The following is a 23,034-nucleotide window of genomic DNA, read 5'->3' as shown; positions in this document are numbered from 1 at the left end:
GATGTAAATTTGTATGTCCAATAATCAACACGAAAAGGAATAAGGAGTAACTTTAAATGAGCTTCAAACTCCACGACGTATGTCATGTTGTTCTAAACACTTGCATTTTACATTTATGCTTTAGGCAAACGCTTTTATGCAAAACGATTTAATATACTGTACACTATACATTTGTACACATGAGTATGTGTAATCCATGGGTTGAACCCATGATGTGGCATTGCTAGCGCCATGCTCCATCCCCTGTGCCACAGTTATTCTTACGATTTGTGAGGAAATATAGTTGATATAAAATAAGATTCTCCAATCATTACTTTCTTTTTCCATCCATCAACTAACAAAGACTAGAAATGATGGATGCAAAATGGAAAAACAGCATTATGCAGGCAACACAGACACAAGACAGAACTCAGCATCCTTGTTTTTTGGCCCGAATAAACTTCTCATGAGGGTCACAAACAGATAGCCGAACGGTCTTGTGATGAATGACAGTCTACATTGACTAAATCAGATAACACGTTCTTTAAGAGCTTATCTTGGACCTGCCAGCTTTCTGGTTTAAATAGTCTTAACACACCACCCTGATTTCAGGGACTGGTAACTGAGGACACAGTGTCGCTCCTTGCCAAGACCTTACTGTCTGTGGACAGGAGAAAGACATGCAGCCAAAGAGCATCCAGAACTGTCCAGAATCCCTGCAGAGAGAGAGAGAGAGAGAGAGAGAGAGAGAGAGAGACAGGGCTTAACCTACTGACACAATTGAACAATGATGGCAAACAGTTTCCAATGTCTCACATCCTTGTCCTTGAATCCCCCTGGGCTGGATTATGAGGTCAAAGAGTGCGAAAGTAGATTGGATTTGGGTTTGTTTTCTTCTGGGGGGATTTCAATATTTACACAAAACAAGATTTAGCCGGGAGATTTCTGTCAGGAGGGGGAGGGCTTTGGAAGAACTCTTCTCTGTGTTTCACTGAAGAAAGTGTAAGGTATCTGTGTCTTTTATTTTGAAACCTGTACCTGATTATGTTTTTGATGTCACGTCCAGTTGTAGTCCTTTTTCATGGTCTATGTAGTTCTGTTTCCACACCATCTTGTGTCGGGAAGTTTCTTTTGTCCCCTGACTATATCAACTTTTTTCTGTGGTTTATTGGCGGATATTGTTTGTAATTATGCGTGAAGTCATCATGTTCTTTTCCTTGCTTTTTGTTCATGGACTTCTACCCACGTCTGTATGTCATTTTTGAAGTTATTCATCACTCTGATCTGCGCATAGATCCTGCTTTATGTTTCACGCATTTGGACAGAAAAATTGATAAAAACTGACTTGAATTGTTTGTTGGACTATCTGTTTATGTGAGCTTTCTGTGTGTAAGTGGTGCTATCAGGGCGAGTGTGTGGCGTTTGGGACGTGGCCGCAGAGTGTAGATGGAAGCTGGGGTCCGTGGACCACCTGGGGCGAGTGCAGCCGTACCTGCGGCGGTGGCGTCTCATCTTCCATGCGACATTGTGACAGCCCACCGTAAGTAGGCAAAGTAAGCCAGAACAAAGCTGATCAGGTCCTTATTTAGTCTTTTTCAACACTGCTCTAGTCTCAAATCTGTCTCAAAATATTTTCACCATGTGATGAATTACTTAAAGGAGCATCATATATTTAGTGTGATTACTTGAAGATTAGTATTCATATATTTTATTATTTGTATTATAAAAATGAATCATAACTTCACCAAGAGTATCAAAAGTGAACACTCAATGCAGTTTTCCTCAGTGTTTATGACAGTGGCGTCGCATCAAAATGTTAAAGTAAGGCTATAGTTTAGCCAAAAATAAAAATGATTTGATCATTTATTGACCCTGATGTAATTCCAAACATGTAAGACTTTCTTTTTTGTGCAGAACACAATTTTTTTTTTTTTAAGCATGCTGATAACCAAACAACCTTGGGTCCATTGTACTAACACAAAACCACTGGGACATTTCTCAAAACATCTTCTTTTGTGTTCCACAAAAGAAAGACTCAGATACAGGTTTCAAACAGTGTGAAAATAAATGAGAGATTTTTTATGTTTGGGATGAACTATCCCTTTGACATTATACCTCTTAACAAACGTGATGTATACTGAATATCAGGGGTCTTCAACTACTTTCCTTTGAGGGCCAGATTACATAAGTATAAATACGATGCAGGCAAGGTTTTTCCCATATCATAATTTCTTCTGTAATTTTGTATTTCGTTATTTTTTGCATTTTGTTCCTTTTATACTGTTGTTGTTGCTGTTACTTACAAGTCATATATTAAAACATGCACACAAATAATGCATCCAGTTTATACCTTTTCATGATATTTCAAGGATATTGTCTTTTTAATAGTTTTTCACATTCTCTAATACGTTAATGAAATTGCTGTAACTGTCCAAGATGTGGTTGGTATTGTTATTTTTCACAAAGATATTTATGAAGATATTTAATGAATGAAAATCAAATAAAAAAAGTCAAAAACGCTAAAACATTCAGAACAAAAGTGATCCCCGTACCTTGACGTTAATCTGGGGTCTAATAAAGCGAATCAATCGGTGTTTGCAAGAAACTGAACGCTATTATTGAGTCTTCGGGTGAATGCCAATCGCATTCCTTTGGCCGTGGATTACCGATTATAACTTTGCAAATAACATTAAGTTTCTTGGACAGACCGATCAAATCGCTTTATAAGACGTCACGCGTTATGAGCCACGGAAATTACTTTCAAATTGATTGTAGCAGCGTTTTGGACTTGGATGCGCATTTCTTAAAGCATACCATTCTTAAAGTCTCTACACTTGTTTAAAATGTTAAGGTGGTCCAGGTAAAGATGATCCGCATTTGACCCGCGCACAATTACACTATGTTGGAAATGTCAAGTCAGTATAATAAATATCTGTTGGCTCCAAAATGGTCCCGACTGGATCTTTCTCTCAAAAGGTTTCTTAGGTAGCCACAGGAGCTCAGAACAGGGCTGGATGTGGATTGAGTTTGGGTTTCATTCCTGGTGGTTGTGGAAACGTCTCTCCTCACACACTCCCGGCAGACAGTGGCTGGAGTGTGGCTGGTCTAATATGTAACACCTGTGAAAGATGATCGGCCCTTAAAACCTGGCTATACGATAGAGAGGAAACCCAAGCACTTGAAGCCAAGTTACCCTGGAAAGCATTCATTAAGACCGGGCCCCGAGAAAGCCGCACAACCAGACGCTGTCAGTGCCAGACAGCATGGGGGGAGGCACAGAAAGACAGCCGGAGTCACGGAAGCTCTGGCAAACTCCGTTACGCCAACCTCCCAGGTCAAAACCACCTGCGGAGGAACGGCCAAACAACCTAGAAACGTAGATCAAGTATTTAAATGGAACAAAAAAAGGTGCATGATGCCCTGCTGGTCATAACAACCCGAACAGACACTGGAGATATTACAAGTGTCTGGAGTTTCCTGTCAAACAAACTAGAAACTGCTTTTCATATTTGCTTGTGCTGCTGGGGAGTTTTCTCAATGTCCATTTATGGAACTAAAGTCGACCTTCATAGAATGTGTGGATACTCTGGGGGCTGATTAGGGGGTCCGGTTATTAATTTTGCGGATTATTGTTTATACAATTGGAAACCACTGGCCTGAGGTCCATCTTGCTCTGGAACAGTGGAAGTCCATGTAGGGCTGAGATGAATCACGCATTGGATTCTGTGTGTAACATTCATGATTTTGGCAGAGAGCTGTAGTTGTAAGATCTAGTGTTGATAAATCTAGATCTAGATTTGGGGTGTCACAATATACCAGCATTGACAATAGACCATTATTAAAAACTATGATAATTGACACTGTTTTAAAAATACACATATGTATTTAGTAAATTAAGCACTTCTTAAAAAATGTGTCTTGACACCCAAATGGTTACAAACTCTCTCTTGCAATATATATATATATATAGAGTGATTCATGGGCCAAAATTAGTAAATTACCAATTATCCAAAATATACCTCCATCATCTTTCATCATTAATATCATAATCATAATATTATAACAATAATCGTTTAGTGAAAATCTGTTATAATGGCATCCCAATATTGAAAATTGAAGTGTGTAATTTGTGTGGCCCTAGTGGCACCAAACGGAATTGCACTTATAAATATATGGTGCAATATATATTACTAATCTGTCAAAAAAGTAGAAAGATAAAAAGGTATTTAAAATTAAATTAAATTAAATTACATATTAAAAATAATTTAATTTAATTTAATTTAATTTAATTTAATTTAATTTAATTTAATTTAATTTAATTTAATTTAATTTAATTTAATTTAATTTAATTTAATTTAATTTAATTTAATTTAATTTAATTTAATTTAATTTAATTTAATTTAATTTAATTTAATTTAATTTAATTTAATATTTTTAGAGTTAAATTACAGATTTAAATTACATCCGCTCTCCCTAGTCAGCAATAAAAGAAGAAAAAAACATAATTTGACACATGGCACAGTTCACATGGGAATTACCAAACGATTTGACAAATCAGAATATTTATCATAACTTCTCTGTCTGGAGAAGCCTCAAGATGATATGTGCAATATTTAAGGCAAATCAGACGAACAACCGTGCCGAATTTAAAAACAAAACAAGTTCAGAAAATCTAAAGTGGTGGAAAAGGATTTCACAAAAATTCTGAAAAGAATATGATTCACTTCAGGATTCACTCCAAGATTTAGACGGGAAAAGAGGTCTAACCAAGTTTTTAGCAAAAACGAAACAGACAACCCGACAAAACTCTATTGGCTAAGCAAAGGCAGTTATGTCTGAACGTTCGAAAAAACAGAGCGATGTTTTAAAAGCGCAGCACCCTTCAGTCCTGTTTCTCCCCATGAAATTCAAACACAATGACAGGATTTCAACATTAAACAATATAACACTGATTAACCCAGCCATGAACCATGACTTTATTCTTATGATCTAATGGTCTTTGGCTAATAAACGGGAAGTGTGTGAGCGCTGTGTGTTGATATTGAGGTTACTGGACCATTGGCCCTCCTCTGTGAAAGCAAATGCAGGACAGATGCAGTCCGCCGTTGATTGGAATGATGTGTGGATGGAGTTTTATTTGGATTCCTGATCTTTCAGCACAAAGTAAATCACTCATACATGACGAGGATGGAAGCTCATGAGTCGTTCTCTCGCTCTTTTCAGGCCCACGGGTGGAGGGAAGTACTGTCTCGGAGAGAGGAAGCGCTACAGATCCTGTAACACCGACGTGAGTAACTCTTCCTTCTGTCTGTGCTTGTCCCTGTTGTGACGAACAGGAAGTCGTTGTTTATTTGATTTATTAAAGCGGAAAATCTTTTCCTTCACTACCAAAAGGAACAGTTCATCTAAAAAGTAGAAAACGTTTTTCTACTTAACGTTTATTACCTTAGTCGCATAATCCAATCCTCAAAACATGGTCATTTAACAATGATTTGTAGTTAAAAAAAACATTTTTGTAACGTTGCAAATTCGCATTTCCCTCTACGCATCTATTTTAAGTGTTGTTTTCTTTTTTTATGGCGAAAAGCGAGCTAGTTTGATAGGGCTGTCCTACCACAAATCTTAACAAAAACAGTCCAGTGCAAGCAACGAATGTATACTTTGGAAAACAAACAGCATCCCAAAGCACTATTTCACTTCCCTGAAGGTGATTTGTCCAACACAAACGTGTTATGGATATGGACTATCGGAGACATCCAGTCAGATTCGGCTTTAGACGACGTCCCAGAGCTGGATTGAAGCATAGTAGACATCAACATCCCCATCACAGATTTAATGTAATTACCTTTTTGACCTTCTTGAATCCATAGAAAGCTTTTGAAGGGGACAGCTCAGGGTGAAGAGTGAAGAACCCCCCCAGGCCGTTTATGTGGGGCATTCCAGCGTCTAAATTTATTATGGCTGCGGCTTTGAATTTATTAAGTCATTGAGGATATGGCCCCCCTGTGGCCCTGCTTATAGTCACGGTCATTGTTCAGTACCAAGCAAAGGTCTGCTATCATTTGTTTGACTTTTCAAAACAATGAGCTAATCCGCACCCCCTCCCCTTCACTGCTGACTAAACTAGTGGCTTTTCATGATCCTACACGGTGAGTTGCGCTAATAATAACGCCTCAATGGAAAGAGGCCAGACCAGAGTTCAATATTAAAGTTTAATTGGATTTAGGGCAATAATGTTTAAATAACACTACAATCTCTCTGCACAGCTTGTGTAAAAAAAGATTGCTAATGCGTGGAGGTTGTTTAATTACGAGAGGCAATAAAACTAGTTGGGATTAATGAAAGGGTCGGGTTTGTGTTTGGGACAGCAGAGAAAATCCAGTTCAGTTAGATAATGCGGCTTCTGTCAATATTTGGTATAACGGCAATTCGAACGTTATGGACGTGATATTTCGTGACAAAAAAAGATGTGTTTTTGGGAGACCATAAACTTTGTAGGATTTTTGTAAAATAAAATGCTCAATCCTGAAGCAATAATACCCAACGAATTAAGAAGGGAGGCCACTTTATAGAACATAAAATAGTTACTTTATATTCATTTTCATGTGTCGATTTATGAGGAATATGTAGCGTTATGGATGTGACAATCCTGAAAATGGCACTTACCTGACTATGAAAAATCATGCACTTGAAATAAAACAAATGCTTCACAAATTTGAACAGAGATCTCACATGGGTATTGGACCACCAAATGTTAAAATCTGTGCTGTTATCATAGTAAAAATCGCTGGTTTTTCATGGTCAGGTTGACATTTTCACGGAATTGCCCATAAGTAAGTTACTTGAAGTTACACAAGTAAGCTGTAAGATGTCTACTTAAGATCGGGAAAACATCTGCTGTTTTAAAAACATTTGATAAATGTCTTAGAATAGGTGCATTCTAACTCATAAACATCTTACAGACATCTAATAGATCAGTGGTTCTCAAACTTTTTCATAATAATGCCCCCATTTCGCTTTGCCGCCCCCCAAATAAATACCTAATGATCTTAAACCTAGAATTTGTATTAAAAAAAATTCAGTTATACACTGCTGGAACATCAATTCCTATAGTTGGTGCTCTTATTTTCAAATGTTAGATTGCATAAAATGTATCATACATTTCTATATTTCATATAATATATGAAATACGAAATCTGTGCCCCTCCCCTGGATCCATTTTGGGGCCCCCAGTTTGAGAACCAATGTTTTAGATGTCTATTTGACATCTGACAGGAGACATCTCCGAGACGTATTGCAGATGAGCAAACAATCGAAAAAATAAGTCTTGCAGATGCAAACATCAAATAGACGTCTCCCAGATGTATGTTCGATATCAGGGTAATAGCAATGTTATAATCTATGCCAGATCAACAGATTATATTTCATTCTTATTCCAATACAAGCTTGAATCTGCACTGGAATTGTCTGACCTAAAATCAACCCAAATTCAGACTCGGACCACCTGCACACAGACATTATCAATATTCATAAAAAAAGGGAACATTCACATGTCAATGTACTAAATACTGATTTTTTTGAGCATTTTTAAAATGTTCCACATGCAGACAAAAATGTTGTCAAAACGTGCTCCTTTTTCCCCCGTTTCTACGAAAATCACTAAAAACATTATATAATGCATACCAGGCCAAAAAAAACCATTTACATTCTCCATAGAGGGGTGAATACAACCTAGGGATGTGAGACACACGTTTTTTTATGTGGCATTTTCTGTTTGCTCAGAAGCATTTGTAAACTGCAGTACTAAAGTTCAGCTGTAATAAAGAAACTTAAAAGTTCAACGTCTTTTCAGATCACGTGTTTTTGCTATCAAATTATAGAGTGTAGTTTATCGATAACAGTATTGATAAGTACCGGTATCAATAAGCCTTGTTAAATCTTAACAATACCAAATACAACCAGCACAAACACTGTCCTGTAGTCCGCCATCTTGTTTTGGTTGTTTCGAATTCTGCCAAAGTACTCACGCCTGCCTGGAGACTAGACATGTTATATGCATACACAATACATAACATCACCATTTTCACAAATTTGCAGTTTTGTAGTGTACATAGAGACAATAACTTCATAGTTTCCAAAAACCCAAACTTTGATGCCCGTTTTCAAAAGTTAACATTTTTACCCCCCCAAATACTGTTGGCTTGTAATAAACAACCAAAACCCATAAAACGTCCGATAAACGCCTCCTAAATAATGCTGAATAAGATGATGATTCATTCATTTGACTCACAAGCAGCAGACTTGTGAGAAACGCCACAGAAGACAATGAGAACTAAGATTAAGAGGTTGGAAAGGTAGGAAAGGTGACACGTCATTAGCTCCACGCAACGGCCTGTATGCGATTGTGGTACATAAATAGCCATTACTCACGAACCTTTGTGAGCGCATGTCTGGAGTCTGAATGCCAGAAAATGTTACATCCACCCTATTGAAATGCAGGAAAAGATGGAATGGTCAAATGAGCTCTATAGCCAAAATGAAACGCGATATATCTGAGGCACTGTAACACATCCGTAACCATAGCTGTTGTGGCGGTACAGTAGCAGCATCCTGCTGTTGGTTTGCATTTCTACACAAAATGGTAAATCTTTGGTGTAGAGTTTTTTTGTTCTACTGTTCAATCCGTCAATGATTCATTCCCTTAAACTTAATTACGTTTCCTTGCAGCCTTGTCCAGCCGGATCACGTGACTTTAGAGAGAAGCAGTGTGCTGATTTCGACAACATGCCTTTCCGCGGGAAGTACTACAACTGGAAGCCATACACTGGAGGTATGTTCCCAGCTCGGAAACACACAGATCTGTGGGCAACAGAGAGAGCCGCAGTCTCCCAAAGCCTTGCTTGAGTCCGGCGTCTAGTGACAGTATACATACCGGCTTGCTTTGTGTACCCTGCTAACACCAACACTGAGAAAGTCTTTTTGATGGTCTGAAAATTCTTCAGATTCCATAACACAGAGAGGTCTGTGTGTGTGTGTGTGTTTGGCTCTGTATGTTCACAGATCTATCAGAGACAAATGTACAAAGTGTGAACACGTCACACCCAGAGTACCTTTATCTCGTCACTCGGACTAACATGACCTCCATCTTTGATTTTTCTCGGACACATTTTCCATTTGCTTGTAAAAGCTGCGGCCAAAAACCCCAAAGTGTGGCTGTTTGTCTTGTTTACAAGAAAATGGCCAGAACCCAATAAACAAAGAAAAACAGCAGGAGATCGAGAGCCGTTTCCAAATAGTCCTGAAAGGAAGTTCACAGTCAACTCAATCATCTCCTTATCTCGCTACCCTGTAAACCATCATAATTACCAATTGTTTGGCTCTGAAAACTCATTTTGGAGGTGAACTTCACTTGTAAAGAGTGCGATAACCTTTGCCGATGTCTCTGTGATTTTTGTTGGCAGGCTTGTTAATCTCCCCCCATGTCGGAGTAATAATGATGTCAGGCCGAACGTTCAGATTCCACCATGAGTAATGCCTCTCTTGTGCTTGAGTGCTTAGACTGGATTGTTAATATCAACAAAGACATAAAAGAAACTGTGGGCCCCGTCTGAAAGCCCTGGCTCTAGACGGTTGCGAGAAAAGCAGTCTGCAAATCACGTATCGATGCCCCGGTGGAGGCAATAGATTGATTCCGTTCCTATAGATTTTCGGTTTGGCACATGACGTAAATCGTGGGGCGTAAATGAGTTGTTGGGGACCCACACATCACCCGATCAAAGGTCCCAATGTTTTTCGAGCGTGAGAGTGACATCACTTGGATGATGAACTTTGTGTGTTTCTCAGGTGGAGTGAAGCCGTGCGCGCTAAACTGTCTGGCCGAAGGCTACAACTTCTACACCGAACGTTCTCCCGCTGTCATCGACGGCACGCGATGCCAGGCCGACTCTCTGGACATATGCATCAATGGAGAGTGCAAGGTGAGACCCTAAGCCCAAGCCTACAGTGGAAAAAGTTTGGACAAAGTTGTCTTGAGTCATTCCGTGAAATCTGTGCTGTTTTTAAGGTGATTATTGTGCCTCTAAAAAAGTAACATGGTGAGAAGTAACAGGGTTGACACGGTCACAATTAGCCTTGAGCTAAACGTCACGACACTACAAAGTGTTTATAAGAAGAGGATTTAATATTAGTATTTTTTTTTCAGTTATCGCATTTTCAGAATGGGTTCTATCCCAATGAAGAGTTTACAGAACTTTCTATGGGAACAAACCATGGTTACGGGGTTGACTTTTGAAGTGGTTTCCCCATTGAAACGGTGTAGTAAACTTAAAAAACGATCAGTTCACCTCTGAAAGGATTGTACGTTTTTATTTATAAAACTGTCTGTAACACAAATCCTGGGGACTTCGCATTTCTTGTCAAAGTTCCAATCTTTCATTAGTGTTGGTATCTATCTTACATTACGATCTTAACATTCAGCATTGTTTATCGTAACATTTTGTTATCTTTGTTTCCTAAACTCTGATTCAGCAGACAATCTGTCTTAAACGATCAAAGAAATAATGCGTTTGGAATGATATTTAATTGACAATTTAATTTGTGTAACAAGCCAAATTGGAATAATATTGTAATGGTCTGTTTTCGTTAGGGTGAAATGGACTCCGAATGAGATATTTGAACTCTTTAGCACAAGTCGGCAGTTTTGTATTTGAGTCTTGCGTATAGTCGTCCCAGTATTTGATTTACATGTTTTGAGATACTCATTTAATTGATTTCGTTTTGATGTAATCTAGAAAGTGGAAATACACACTTTTTAAACCCAAGGGTATCAATCTGTGCTGCACTCAACAACCTCTCATTGCTTTCTGGAGTTGACCCTTAAATTAAATATTAATGCAAGTGAAGGCATGCGATTTGGGGATGGGGGGTTTACAGAAACTAGCCGAAACAAAAAAAACAGCCACGTTGCATAAAACAAAGCAAAGCTTTGAATAGCCGAACATTGGCGTTAAAAGTCAAAATATTGTTTTTATTAGATTTGTTGAATTATATCCCATAACATCCCGTCCATGGTTCAGATGGCACAACAAGTGAATCTGCATTAGGTTTGTGTCATAAAACATTTTTTTTTCCGTAAAAACACACACGTATTAACCCTTGAGTGGTGTCTGGGTCTGTACAGTAACTGCTTACTTGACAAGCATTTATTTAATAATAAATATTACATTTTTAATATTTGAATGGATATTAATAGAAGGGATATTTAGAAGGAGCCCAAGAAAAATCTGGGGGGCTGATGAACTTTATAACACTTTAAATCTACTTTAAAACTAATAACAGTTTTCAAATAAGTGTGATTTAGAGGTACATGACAAATAAAGCCTGTAATATTCCATATAGGCTGTTTATGTTGCTTGTTATTGGGAGAGAGTAAACATCTGTAAAGTATTTTTACAGACATGTTTATGACCGTATTGATTTAAATAGGAAAAATGCTGTGGGTTCAACGTAACAAAAACATGAAAACCATAAAAGGGTTAACGCAAGTTTTTTCACTCATTACAAAAATAAACACTTCTAATTGTACATGATATGGTGATAGTTTGTCAAAGTGTCACATTCACACTTGCCCTGCATTGAAAAACTGTGCCTCTGTCTTTCCAGCATGTTGGCTGTGATAACATACTCGGCTCAGATGCCAAGGAGGACAGATGCCGTGTGTGCGGTGGGGACGGGAGCACGTGTGAGGTCTCCGAGGGCCTGTTCAATGATTCGCTGCCCAGAGGAGGTCAGGAGGTCACCCATTACACACTCATTCTAAACATATTGATTTATATAAAATAAGTCTGTCGGTCGTCTTCGCATCATCTGAAACAGAGAAACAGTTGGAATTCAGTTCAAAGGGGCCGTTTATGGCCAGGTTCTGATCTCCGGTCTTATGTGCAAGCATCGTCCACAACGTTTTATTCGAACTCTTGTCCCACAAACGCCTGCCGTGTCAAAACGTGTAAAAACCTTTCCAAAATGTTAAATACAGCTCACAAAAATCGCAGGATTGTAGAACGATCCGTCCCCTCAGAATCCTGTTCCAGAGCGCACGCCGCACGCCTGCCGGGCGCGACAACTTTTTAAACCCTTTCCACAAGAGAAATCTCACTCGAAGAAAGCCCAGCACATTTGATCGGAGGAACGCGTTGTCTTTTTGGCAGTGGCTCCTGTCAAGGGGCCAACGGGACGCTTTGGCCAAGCTCGACATTTTTCATGGAAATGCAGTGGGGTTTTTTCATCAACTTACCAATGACAAAGCTCATGTTTTGGGGTGAAGAAACAAGTTGTCAAAATAGAAGCGGTAACACAATATACAAGTATTAATTACATCATCTAGTGAGAGAATCAATAAAACTAGTAATATCGCACGCGTTGCGAGGTCTGCATCCAAAAGTATTCTCTGTAGTAAGGGACTGTTTTCTCCTTTTAAGGTATAGCTGGTAAATCATGTAGAACTGTAAGGGGGGTTGTAGGGTTGTGTGCGTGTGGATTCTTCTCTTGTAATGAATTTGCTGTTGCCAAGTCAGCCAGGTTTTCTCTCGCTGGGATTCGACTCTAATATAATTGCGCACCACTTTAGTCATAACACTTTAAAGGAGTAGGTTAAAATAGGGATAAACTTGTAAGGGCTTTCACAAAATATCTGAGGATCTTTATAACTCCTATACATGTCACCTCTGACAAGGGTCCTGGTTGGAATTGATAGTTTACATTTACATTTATGCATTTGGCAGACGCTTTTATCCAAAGTGACTCACATTACATTATCTTTAGTATTAGTTACATTACATTATACATTTGATTCTTAATATGTACAATCCCCTGAACTTGCGTTGTTAACACAATGCTCTTACCACTGAGCTACAGTAAAGCTTATGTGCAATAGTTAGGATTGAACGTGGAAAGACAAAACTCAGACTAGCCTGCTAAAAAAATACATGTTCAGAGAATCTTGTTATTTAAAAAACATTCTGAAATAATGTCAGAATAACGTTTTTAGAACGTACATATTTGATACATACTGTTGATATTAAACTGTCTTTTTTCTGTATTACTGCAAGAACAGTTTTTGATAACTTGGAGGGAACGTTTAGACAACGTTCTGAGAACGTTTTCTGTCGGCTGAGATCAACCCCTTGTATTTGGGTTTTGGGCATCATTTTAAAATGACCGTATGCTTGCGCGCACTTAAAATGAATACGGTTCCATCAATAGTTGACTTAGTTTTGATTTCAAAATCGATGTTTACCTTAAACTTGAGCGATTCAGTCTCACTTTCACATTACATTTCAGGTTACATGGAGGTCGTCCAAATACCGAAAGGATCCGTTCACATTGAAATCATGGAGGTGGCCGTGTCGAAGAACTACATTGGTGAGTTTTTGTATTCGATTTCCAGAAGTGCCATGAGGTCATTTCATGATTTCATTCGAGTCGTTCTGGGTTCAAAAGTGAGTGTTTTTGCGTATGTAAATTTGATTTATATTTCTCAAAATATCTTATTTTGTGTTCCACAGAAGAAAGAGTCATATACAGGTTTGAATAACATGAAGGTGAATAAACTATGACTGATTTTTTTTTGGGGGGGTGAACTATCCCTTTAATGTTAGACATCAGTCATGTAACATGTATTATGTTGTGTACAAGAAAAAAACTCTTATTCACAATGTACCAGTTATTATAGTTATACAGATATTAAATCTTGGAAAGTCACAAAAGTACAAAATACAGTCCTTATTTCTATATTTTTAGCTGCTTAACAACATGCAAACTGTCTTCATTTTGGCCGCATATCGGTCGATGCAGGAGTGAATATTTGGAAATCTGTTAAGCTTAAATATAAACCAATGTTTAGACAATTGATCTTTTTTTCTGAAGAATATCTGGAGACGTTCACCCTTGAATACTGTTTTTAAGCTGCACAGCCTTCAATAGTGTGAGTGAAATTGCACATGACATCAGGAAGCCGGAGCTGCTCTGCAATCTGATCCTGAGTTGATGAATGACAGCGTTGACATCACTCGCTCGGCTTGGCAGTGTCTCGCTTGCGTCGGGTTATAACCGGTGGTCTCTCTCACTTGTCACAGCTTTAAAATCAGAAGCGGATGACTATTACATCAACGGGGCCTGGACCATCGACTGGCCCCGCAAATTTGACATCGCAGGAACTGCCTTTCATTACAAGAGGCCGACCGATGAGCCCGAGTCACTCGAAGCCTTAGGAGCCACCACAGAAAATTTGTTTGTTATGGTGAGTAGATTTTTTCTTTGCATTTATTTTTTAATTATTGTTAGTGCTCTGTATATATATACTGTATATCATCATGTATTAATACATTATTATTTATTTTAATGTTTATTTAAATTTTAATATTAATTGAACTAAATTATGATTGATGTTAAATATAAATTAGTTATAGAATATAAATGACATTAAAAATGAATTATAAGTAATTATAATATAATATATATGTAATTAATAATATAATATTTTATTTTTAGATAATATAATGAATCATATTATAATTAATTATAATATATTACATAAATCTTTTGATTATTTTATTATATAATAATGATTTTGCAAGTTCACATTTAACATATTTAGAATATAAATTGAGAGGTTTTGTGACAGCGTTTGTGTTTTTATTGTGTGTCTTACCAAAGTTTTACATAAAAAACACATGTTTGTGCTTTTAATGTATGCACCAGTCGTTTCAAAGTTCAGTAACACAAATTTACTATATTAAACTGTCTCACTAGATTTTTTTGTCTAAGGTTCTGCAACATGTAGATCTTTCAGTCATTGGCAAACTCAAATCTTATATAGTAAAAAAGTCCTATAGTAGAGCTATAATAATGACACAGTAGGACAGGATTGTGTTTTCAATAGGCTGAAATTGTTTGGCTCATTCTAAATTCAGTCCGCATCTGTGTACAAACCTCACATGAACTCTAGCTGGTGGTTTCAAAGTTAACGGTTGTATATGTTTGCTCTAAAAACATCGGACTGGTCAAATGAAAATACGCTCACGTTTCAGTATGCGTGTGTGTTCATTCTGAAGGACCTGCTGCTCTGTCTCGGTGACCACAGTCGCTTTTGCCCGGACAGAAGTGCTGGAAATACCAGAACCACTGAAAATATACAAGTAGTCAATGTACTATAAGCCATTCCATTGTGGCCTAAGTTGGTTAACATTGCTTTTCAACTTATAACGCACACACACACACATGTTGGGTTTCCATGTTTTATGGGTTTTAAAATCTCAGATCCACTGTGTCCACTTCAGGTGCTACTACAGGAACACAACCTGGGTATCCGCTACAAGTTCAACGTGCCGATCCAGCGGACGGGAAGCGGTGACAATGAGGTGGGCTTCTCCTGGCATCACTTGCCCTGGTCCGAGTGCTCAGCTACTTGTGCGGGAGGTGAGCCAATGAAATGATTGCTTTCATCTTTTGTATCAAACCTTATGACATGCTGATTGGTCACAAAACCCCTTTCTTGAGAATTGTCAGATTTTTTTCCTGAAATGTCTGAGTGGTTTTGCGTCCATACAATGTAAGTTAATGGGGTCAAATGTTGTTTGGTTGGAGGTAGAGATGCACCAATACTAAATTTCTCCACCGATACTTCAAAATATCTTCTTTTGTGTTCATCAGAAGAAAGTAAGTCATACAGGTTTTGAATGACATGAGGGTGAATAAATGAATTTATAATCACACACGAACCCACAACCATCGTAAGCTCCACGCTTTACCAGTTCAGCTACAGGAACAAAATTGTACCTCATCAATTATTCATATCCATTTATTTGTTCAACCCCCACCATTTTATAAAGGGGATAATGTACAGTCAGCAAAAGATTTAGCGATTAAGTTACTGCACATTCCCATTTTCTTCGATAAAGATCAGTGAGTCCAAACTTATAAAAACAATATGCGGATATACCAGACAAAAATGTTCTTAAATGATTATGCTGTGTCATTTTATATGGACGGATCTGTCAAATGTTACGTTTTGCTTTATCAATCATGCATTTCTGTAGTTCATTGCGGTCGTGTTGGTAATGTACGTCTTGCGCGGAGAACTGCGAGGCCGCCTCGTATTTCGATATTTGAATGTCGTAACCACATGTAAATGTGGGGCCTCACCTCAAATATGACTGGACTGTCCGGGCCGCCTGAATTCAATGGCTTTCTTACAACAATAAATAGTTTTCCTCTCTGCTTTGTTAAGTACGGCCATTGAAAACATTCGAAATGCTCGCCAAAAATGCAAACATCGCAGGGTAGTCTGCAAAAGACTAGACGCCACAAATCGACCTTATTTGTTGCCCAATTCATCTGAAGACATTCTAGTTTATATATAAATATCCCGGGGCAACACTTATGTCATTTGTGAAGTTATTAATACTACCATAAGTGGAGCGTTTAAACGCCAAGTCATAAAACTTTATTCTTTTACAGACTCCCATCTACGATTTCTACGTTGCTATCCGAAGTAAAACGTTTTATTTTGATCATTATGTGCAACGGCCTTACATCATAATCTGATGTCATCAGGCTTTATATTGGCCTTATTTGCAGCAGACGTTTTTTGATGATAGCGAAACGTCTTTTCCCCCTAGAGAGTTTTGTTATTTAAGTCAGGAATGCGGTACTGGCAGCCGTGAGATCCACCTCTCAAGGTGGCCTTGAACGCCGGCCAAGCTTGGCATAAAGCGGGCTTAACTGAAGGCTAATGTCTTTCCTTACGGGCCCCGAAGAACCCCTGCACCAACGGCCTCTGGTGCAGTTTTGTGCCATCGCTGCGGTAACCCGAAAGCAAGAGCCAAAGAAAAGATAGTCTTCTCTGTAAAAGTCATTCACCAAGACAATCGCTTAAACCGAGGCATTTGCACACCTAGGTGTAATACTGAGGGAAAATAATACGCTTCCATGCCTCCAAGTGCTCTGTCAACAAGTGGATCTCTAGAGCGGCGACTTACGTCGACCACACAGCGCTTTGCGATTTAGCTGCCGAAGTGTTAAAACCAAATTCTGGGCCGCAGGTGAAAGGAAGAGGAATGAAGTGATGTTTTATTGTGTTACAGGGACTCAAAAGCAGGAGGTGGTTTGTAAAAGGCTGGACGACAGCTCGGTGGTCCAAAACAGCTATTGTGATACGGACAGCAAGCCTCCAGAGAATCAAAGACCCTGTAATATTGAGCCATGCCCTCCTGAGTGAGTAACTTTTCCAGTAAATCTTTCATTTCAACATTGAATTCAAAACCATTTAAGAAAATGAAGCATTTGCATTTGTTGTCATTAAACGACGCACATCGCCACCAAGTTCTCATTACAGACAGTTTTCCATTTCTTATTACTTATATGTTAATGATAGTCAGTCACTTTCACAATCGTTTTAGTAAAAAACGACATCAGTTAAAGCTGCAGTGTGTAATATTTGCCTCTCTGTCGCCATCTCAGTTTGAAATATGAAATCACAGGTTAATTACGTACTTTTCATGAAAACAAATTAAGTCAAACTGACATTTTTCATTAAATTGAACCTGACAGCTCAAGTTATAAATGACGTAACTGTCGGTGTTAAGTAAAGTGACAGTTTCGAACACATTTTTTGTACTTGCTCAATATCTGGTTTTTCTTTATTTTTATCAAAAAAGAGTTACGGGTTTAAATTTGGCAGCGCAACAACTATTTTAGTGCATATTTACAACTGTACTTTACAAGTAAATACGAATATTCAGATTGCAACGATTATTCATTTGACGTCAAATGAATGTAATTTTGGGTATTCTCAGCATTGATTCTACATTATATCAATTATCTTTGCTTTCTTTATTTATAAAAAAAGGCTTTATATTTTTTATCTCTTCATTCGGCTTTGGTGTAAAGAAAGATCTGGATCTTGTTACCCAAACTTTTGGCTCATACTCAAGATTTGGCATTCTTCGCCAGCCAATGATGAAACAACACACTTTTATCCTATTTTGATGAGCCTTATCAAAACTTTATATAGCTGCCCAGCCGTAAAAATCCAAAAGGCCACAACCTATAATATCTAATTTGTCTTCATAACACCCCAAAAAGACCTTCTTTAGATCCAAGCAACATGATTCATTTCTTCACGTGTTACCTATTTTCATTCGGACTCCGGTGCCAAAATCCTAAAGGCGTCCAAAAAGTATGAATGATCACCTGCGTTTAATTGCATTGGCTAGCGAACTTTATTCAACGGAGCAGAGTTCAGTTTTTAAATTGGAGGAGGAATATATGGTTTTGGCCACTTGGCTTGAGCTTCAAGCCAAGCCAAGTGGACCTGAACCACGATATGGGCATCACAAAAACATCATCGAAAATTAATTTTGATCTTCAGCTGATAACCAAGGCATGCAACTCTCTGGCCCAGAAATAGGTCATAATGGTAATTTGAGAACGTCTCGTTGTTTTTGGAAAAGGTAATTGCTTTCCAATGATCTTCGCGATAACTGGCGATTTTATTTCATTAATAATTTTTGCACTGCTGTAAATTTATTTTACTTGTTTTATGACTCACACAGACCGTTGATTTATCGGACCATCGGTGATAGGATGCGGGGTATCTGCATGTTTGAGAACGTGAAATTTAAGACATCCTAAGGGTTTCGAAGTGTCTGCGGATGCACTGGAACGCAATAAAAACACAAGAAATTCTGATGGAAAACCACACTAATGATAAAACTAGAAATTTATAGAAACTCTCTGCGCTCCAAAGCCAGATAAAAGGAAAGAATGTCTAATTTCACAAGATTGGAATTCATTTCGTTCAGGTCCAATTTTTTTTATAAAAATAAAAAGTACCATATTAATATTAACAAATTTTCCATATTGACTTTTACAGCTATTTCACCTGTGTTTTCAATTTTGCACTGCGATGCATAGGGTTGTCATTTTTCTTTCGTTTCATATACAATTTTGTGTTGTAGGTGGTTTATAGGTGACTGGTCCGAATGTGCGAAAACCTGCGATGGAGGCGTCCGTACACGTACCGTGTTGTGTATACGTAAAATCGGACCCGCCGAGGAAGAGACTTTAGAAGACAGTCACTGTCTGACCCATCGACCAATCGAACAAGAGTCCTGCAACAATCAGTCCTGCCCACCCCAGTGGGTGACTCTGGATTGGTCAGAGGTGATTATTGTATTCTTTACGTATCTTTATTTTATTATCATTTAAAGATCCTATCATCTAAAGATTTTTTCTGTTTTTGTATTTTATTGACTACAGTGTACCCCAAAATGTGGTCCTGGCTTCAAGCATCGCATTGTTCTGTGTAAAAGTAGCGACCTGACCAAAACCTTCCCACCTGCCCTCTGTGCTGACCACAACAAACCTCCGGTCCGTATACGCTGTAGCCTCGGACGCTGTCCGCCACCACGCTGGATCCCTGGAGAATGGGGACAGGTAACACGCATCAAATATCAATTTTAAAGGTCCAGTGAATGAAATTTAGCGGCAGCTAGTGGTGAGGTTTGCGAATTCCAATGCACTATGTGGCTGACACAGGACTAAGATGTCATGACGTTTCGCTTCTTTGCCAAAGAGATAGCATACAGTATTTGTGAAACGAAAATGAAATTTGATGAATAGCGCTAATAATTATTCAGATGCTGTTTAAATATGCAATCTAATTGTTCTAGGTGTGAATAAGTGGTGTGGTTTTGTGTAACTTACTGTAGTAAATACCTCATAACGAACCTGCTACTAAAAATGTACAAAACTAGTAATTAAATGTAAGTAGACGTAAAACAGCAAAAGAAAAAAACATAAGATTTAAGATACTGGTTCATATTAATAAAGTTGTACACCACAAAAAAAGGAAAATACAGAATCCAGAAAAATTAAAATGGGAAAAAATGGAATTTGGGAAAAAAAATCAATCTTACAGATTTCATAGGTCCCTGGTTTATTAACTTACTGCATGGAAGCAATAAGTTGGATGTCTAAATATCATTTTTTTTCTATGAGCAAAACTATTACCGTAAATATCAACAGCATAGACTTTATTTAAATATAATAGAAATATATATAGATATATAGAAATTATCAATTTTTGGTCAAATTTGAGTTAATGTTTTTAATAAAAGAAATATTGGACAGCAAAAATAACCTTTGAAGATTGTCATTGTAACAAATCTCAATAAAATGGAAGGAAGGAGGCGGGAACCGGCAAACATTTAAACATTTAATAAAGTAATATAACAGCCGGCGGCCCCTCACGGACGACCGCCGGCGAACAAAACATAATATAAATACAAACATAACATAAGTTCGGGCCCGGTCCTCTCTCTTCGACGGTCCGGTCGCTCGTTCCTTTTATGCTCCCATCTCCTACGTGATTCGAGCCCGGTGTGCGCACAGCTGGCGCTAATTCACAATTACTCACCGGACTCGAACCACGGTCTCGCCCCGCCTACTCTACTACAGACATGTTGTCTTATTGTATTTTTATCTAAACTTGCGTTTACATTTATGCACATTTACAGTTGTGCCTCTCTTAAAATTCTGAATGGATCCAATTCATGTTTAGTAAAATAAATTGAATGCAGAAAAAATAGCTAGTATTGTATAGTATTGCATGCAATTGACCCATAGCGTCATCGGAATCGGCCAATAGTTTGTTAAAATCTGTATCGGACCAAAGAAATCCTATTTGTGCATCCCTACACTGGACCTTTAAAGGTTTTTGTTTTAGAAATAAAGATGCAAGGCCATTGATGTAGAGATTTGAAATTATTGTGGAAATTATCAGAAGGATATTTGGGTTTTGGGCTTTGAGGAGTTGTGGTTGTAGACTGGTATTTGGGGAAAATCTGAGCACAGTTTGTGACAATATTTTCTGAAACTCAGGAGGATAGATGCGTTATTAAGATAAAAAATGTGAGAAGTCAAAGATGCTTTCTCAATTAAGATTTGTGTTCTTTCTTTCAAATGGCTCCAGACGAAGCAAAGTACAGTTTTCTGAAACCATAACACTATTGGAACTGTTAAACGCTGACTTTTAAAATGATTGTTTTGGAGTGTTGCGTTGGACGTTTAAAACAAAAAAAACGAAACGTTTGGCTTTTGGGTCAGCACATCTATAAATGAAGAGGCAGACTGTTTGAATGCGCATGAGAAAGACCATGTGTTTGGTTGACGTCAACAGAATTTACACTCGGATGATAAACTTCGCTCTCTGGAAAGCCAGTGACGTGTGTGTCCGTGAGTGACAGCGGGTTTAACCGACCATGAGTGTGTAAGTGGTGCTCATATCATCCAGGTTGTTTGAAGTTTATATCTTCAGTAGACAAGCATTTCTTTCAATGCCAGGAACATTTAAAAAGGGGCCAATCCTTTGCTTTCCCTCTTCAGACTGAGGATATGCTCAAAATCTGTGTGCTCAGCAACCCATTTGAGATGTACTTTGGAGGGAAATACTGTAGGACATCGAGTAAGAATAAATAGGGCGGGACTTCATTTTACCCATTAGGAACTGATTGGATGGTTTAAAAATGGCCGTTTGTTGGGTAGTCAATGCTGATTTTTTTGTTGGGTTTTAAATGATGTTTTATTAACAAAGTTCGGGACGAACCTAAGCATATAATCAGCCCGCTGGTCTATCAGCAGCAATCATATATAGCTCGAGCATGTGACCTCATCTCAATCATCTCGGCTGGTACAACATCAGCAATCACAGCATTTACCCAATCAGCTCAAGCAAGCTCCATCATAAATAGACAAGCAGTCTTACCTGATGCTTCTCGCACGTTCAACATCCCTCCTCCACTCCAACTCCTCTCATTTTCCCTCCTCAGGATCCCCGGGGGGGTGTGTTCTGGGCTCAAGCCGGTTCTGAGCCCGGCGTACTTGCCCTAACCAGGGTAGAGTGCTTCGGGTTCGGATAGACCCGGTGAGCTCGGAGCCCACTCCTAGCACAGCACGCCATATACGCATAACCTTCATATCAATGCCTTACCAATTCATCCTACATCTTAGCTGCTTATCTGGGAGGGTGTACTCGTGAACAGGTACATATCCTGTTATTATCCTTAGTATTGACAGCAGACTGTTCTAAACATATCATCGCTGTCCATCAAGAACCTCGGATGTTCATATTGAATACTGTGTTGTGTAACAAGGGTAACTGGGTAATCCGCTGTAAGAGTGTTGTAGTGGATTGGAGGCGGAAATGGGGGAGGGACGGATGGCCAGGCCCATGAAGGGAAACAGGGTAAGGGCCGTGGAGCAGAGGAGGGCCTGGGCCGAGGAGCAGAGGTGGAGTCCAGGGCATAGCTGGAGGCTTAGCAGGGGATGGCAATGAGGTGGTCATGATGGCTGGAGTTTCTGGGCTGGCAGCCATCTTGCAAATGGGCTCTGGACTGGCAATCTTGACAAAGTCTTTAGCATATCCTGTATCAAAGAGTTGAGATGGCTTACCTGAGGAGTATGAATGGCTAACACATCAGCTTGAAGGGTTACCTTTGTGGACAGTTGTCGAAAAGTTGCTGAATACGCTTTTGCCGCGGCGGCCATTTTAGCAGTAGAGGCTCTGGCATGGCCACCATAACTGAGGAGCCAAGCTAGGCCAAGCTAGGGCTGCAGATCCATTTGCATCTTTGAAGTAGTTTATTAAATGATAACAAAATTAGGATCAAAACATAGAAACTTGTAATCCACATGGCAAACTGAGAACTAGAAGCCTAACAAAAGATCTAACAGGACAAGAACCAGTTTAACCCAATACAACGACTGATCAAAGACAAATTAAACACTAGGGATATATATACATGGGATAACAAGCGGGCAAACAAGGTACACCTGACAATAATTAACACTGACGCAATAAACTACAAAGAACTACAAAATGACATGGGGAAACAGGAACTCTGGAAAACAAACTGAAAGTCCACACAACTTATTAAACAAATAATAACATGTTGTCAAAGTTAACATTCACTTTTAAATAGTTTTGAATTGGTTAGA

The 23,034-nt window shown here is 38.6% G+C and overlaps 1 protein-coding gene across 1 annotated transcript in view; it reads left to right on the top strand.

Annotated features, from left to right (window-relative positions):
- adamts6 (ADAM metallopeptidase with thrombospondin type 1 motif, 6) overlaps positions 1-23,034 on the top strand; it is a 57,683-nt gene that overhangs the window by 27,601 nt on the left and 7,048 nt on the right. The window contains exons 12-22 of the mRNA XM_056737089.1: positions 1,374-1,519; positions 5,203-5,266; positions 8,707-8,809; positions 9,823-9,956; positions 11,641-11,764; positions 13,318-13,398; positions 14,112-14,275; positions 15,315-15,453; positions 17,121-17,250; positions 18,996-19,200; positions 19,297-19,473. Coding sequence (XP_056593067.1) covers positions 1,374-1,519; positions 5,203-5,266; positions 8,707-8,809; positions 9,823-9,956; positions 11,641-11,764; positions 13,318-13,398; positions 14,112-14,275; positions 15,315-15,453; positions 17,121-17,250; positions 18,996-19,200; positions 19,297-19,473 — 1,467 coding nt within the window. The remainder of the gene's footprint in view (positions 1-1,373; positions 1,520-5,202; positions 5,267-8,706; positions 8,810-9,822; positions 9,957-11,640; positions 11,765-13,317; positions 13,399-14,111; positions 14,276-15,314; positions 15,454-17,120; positions 17,251-18,995; positions 19,201-19,296; positions 19,474-23,034) is intronic.

Source organism: Triplophysa dalaica, chromosome 22, assembly GCF_015846415.1.
Source record: "Triplophysa dalaica isolate WHDGS20190420 chromosome 22, ASM1584641v1, whole genome shotgun sequence".
Classification (NCBI taxonomy): Eukaryota; Metazoa; Chordata; class Actinopteri; order Cypriniformes; family Nemacheilidae; genus Triplophysa; species Triplophysa dalaica.
This window is presented reverse-complemented; position numbering and strand designations above follow the sequence as displayed.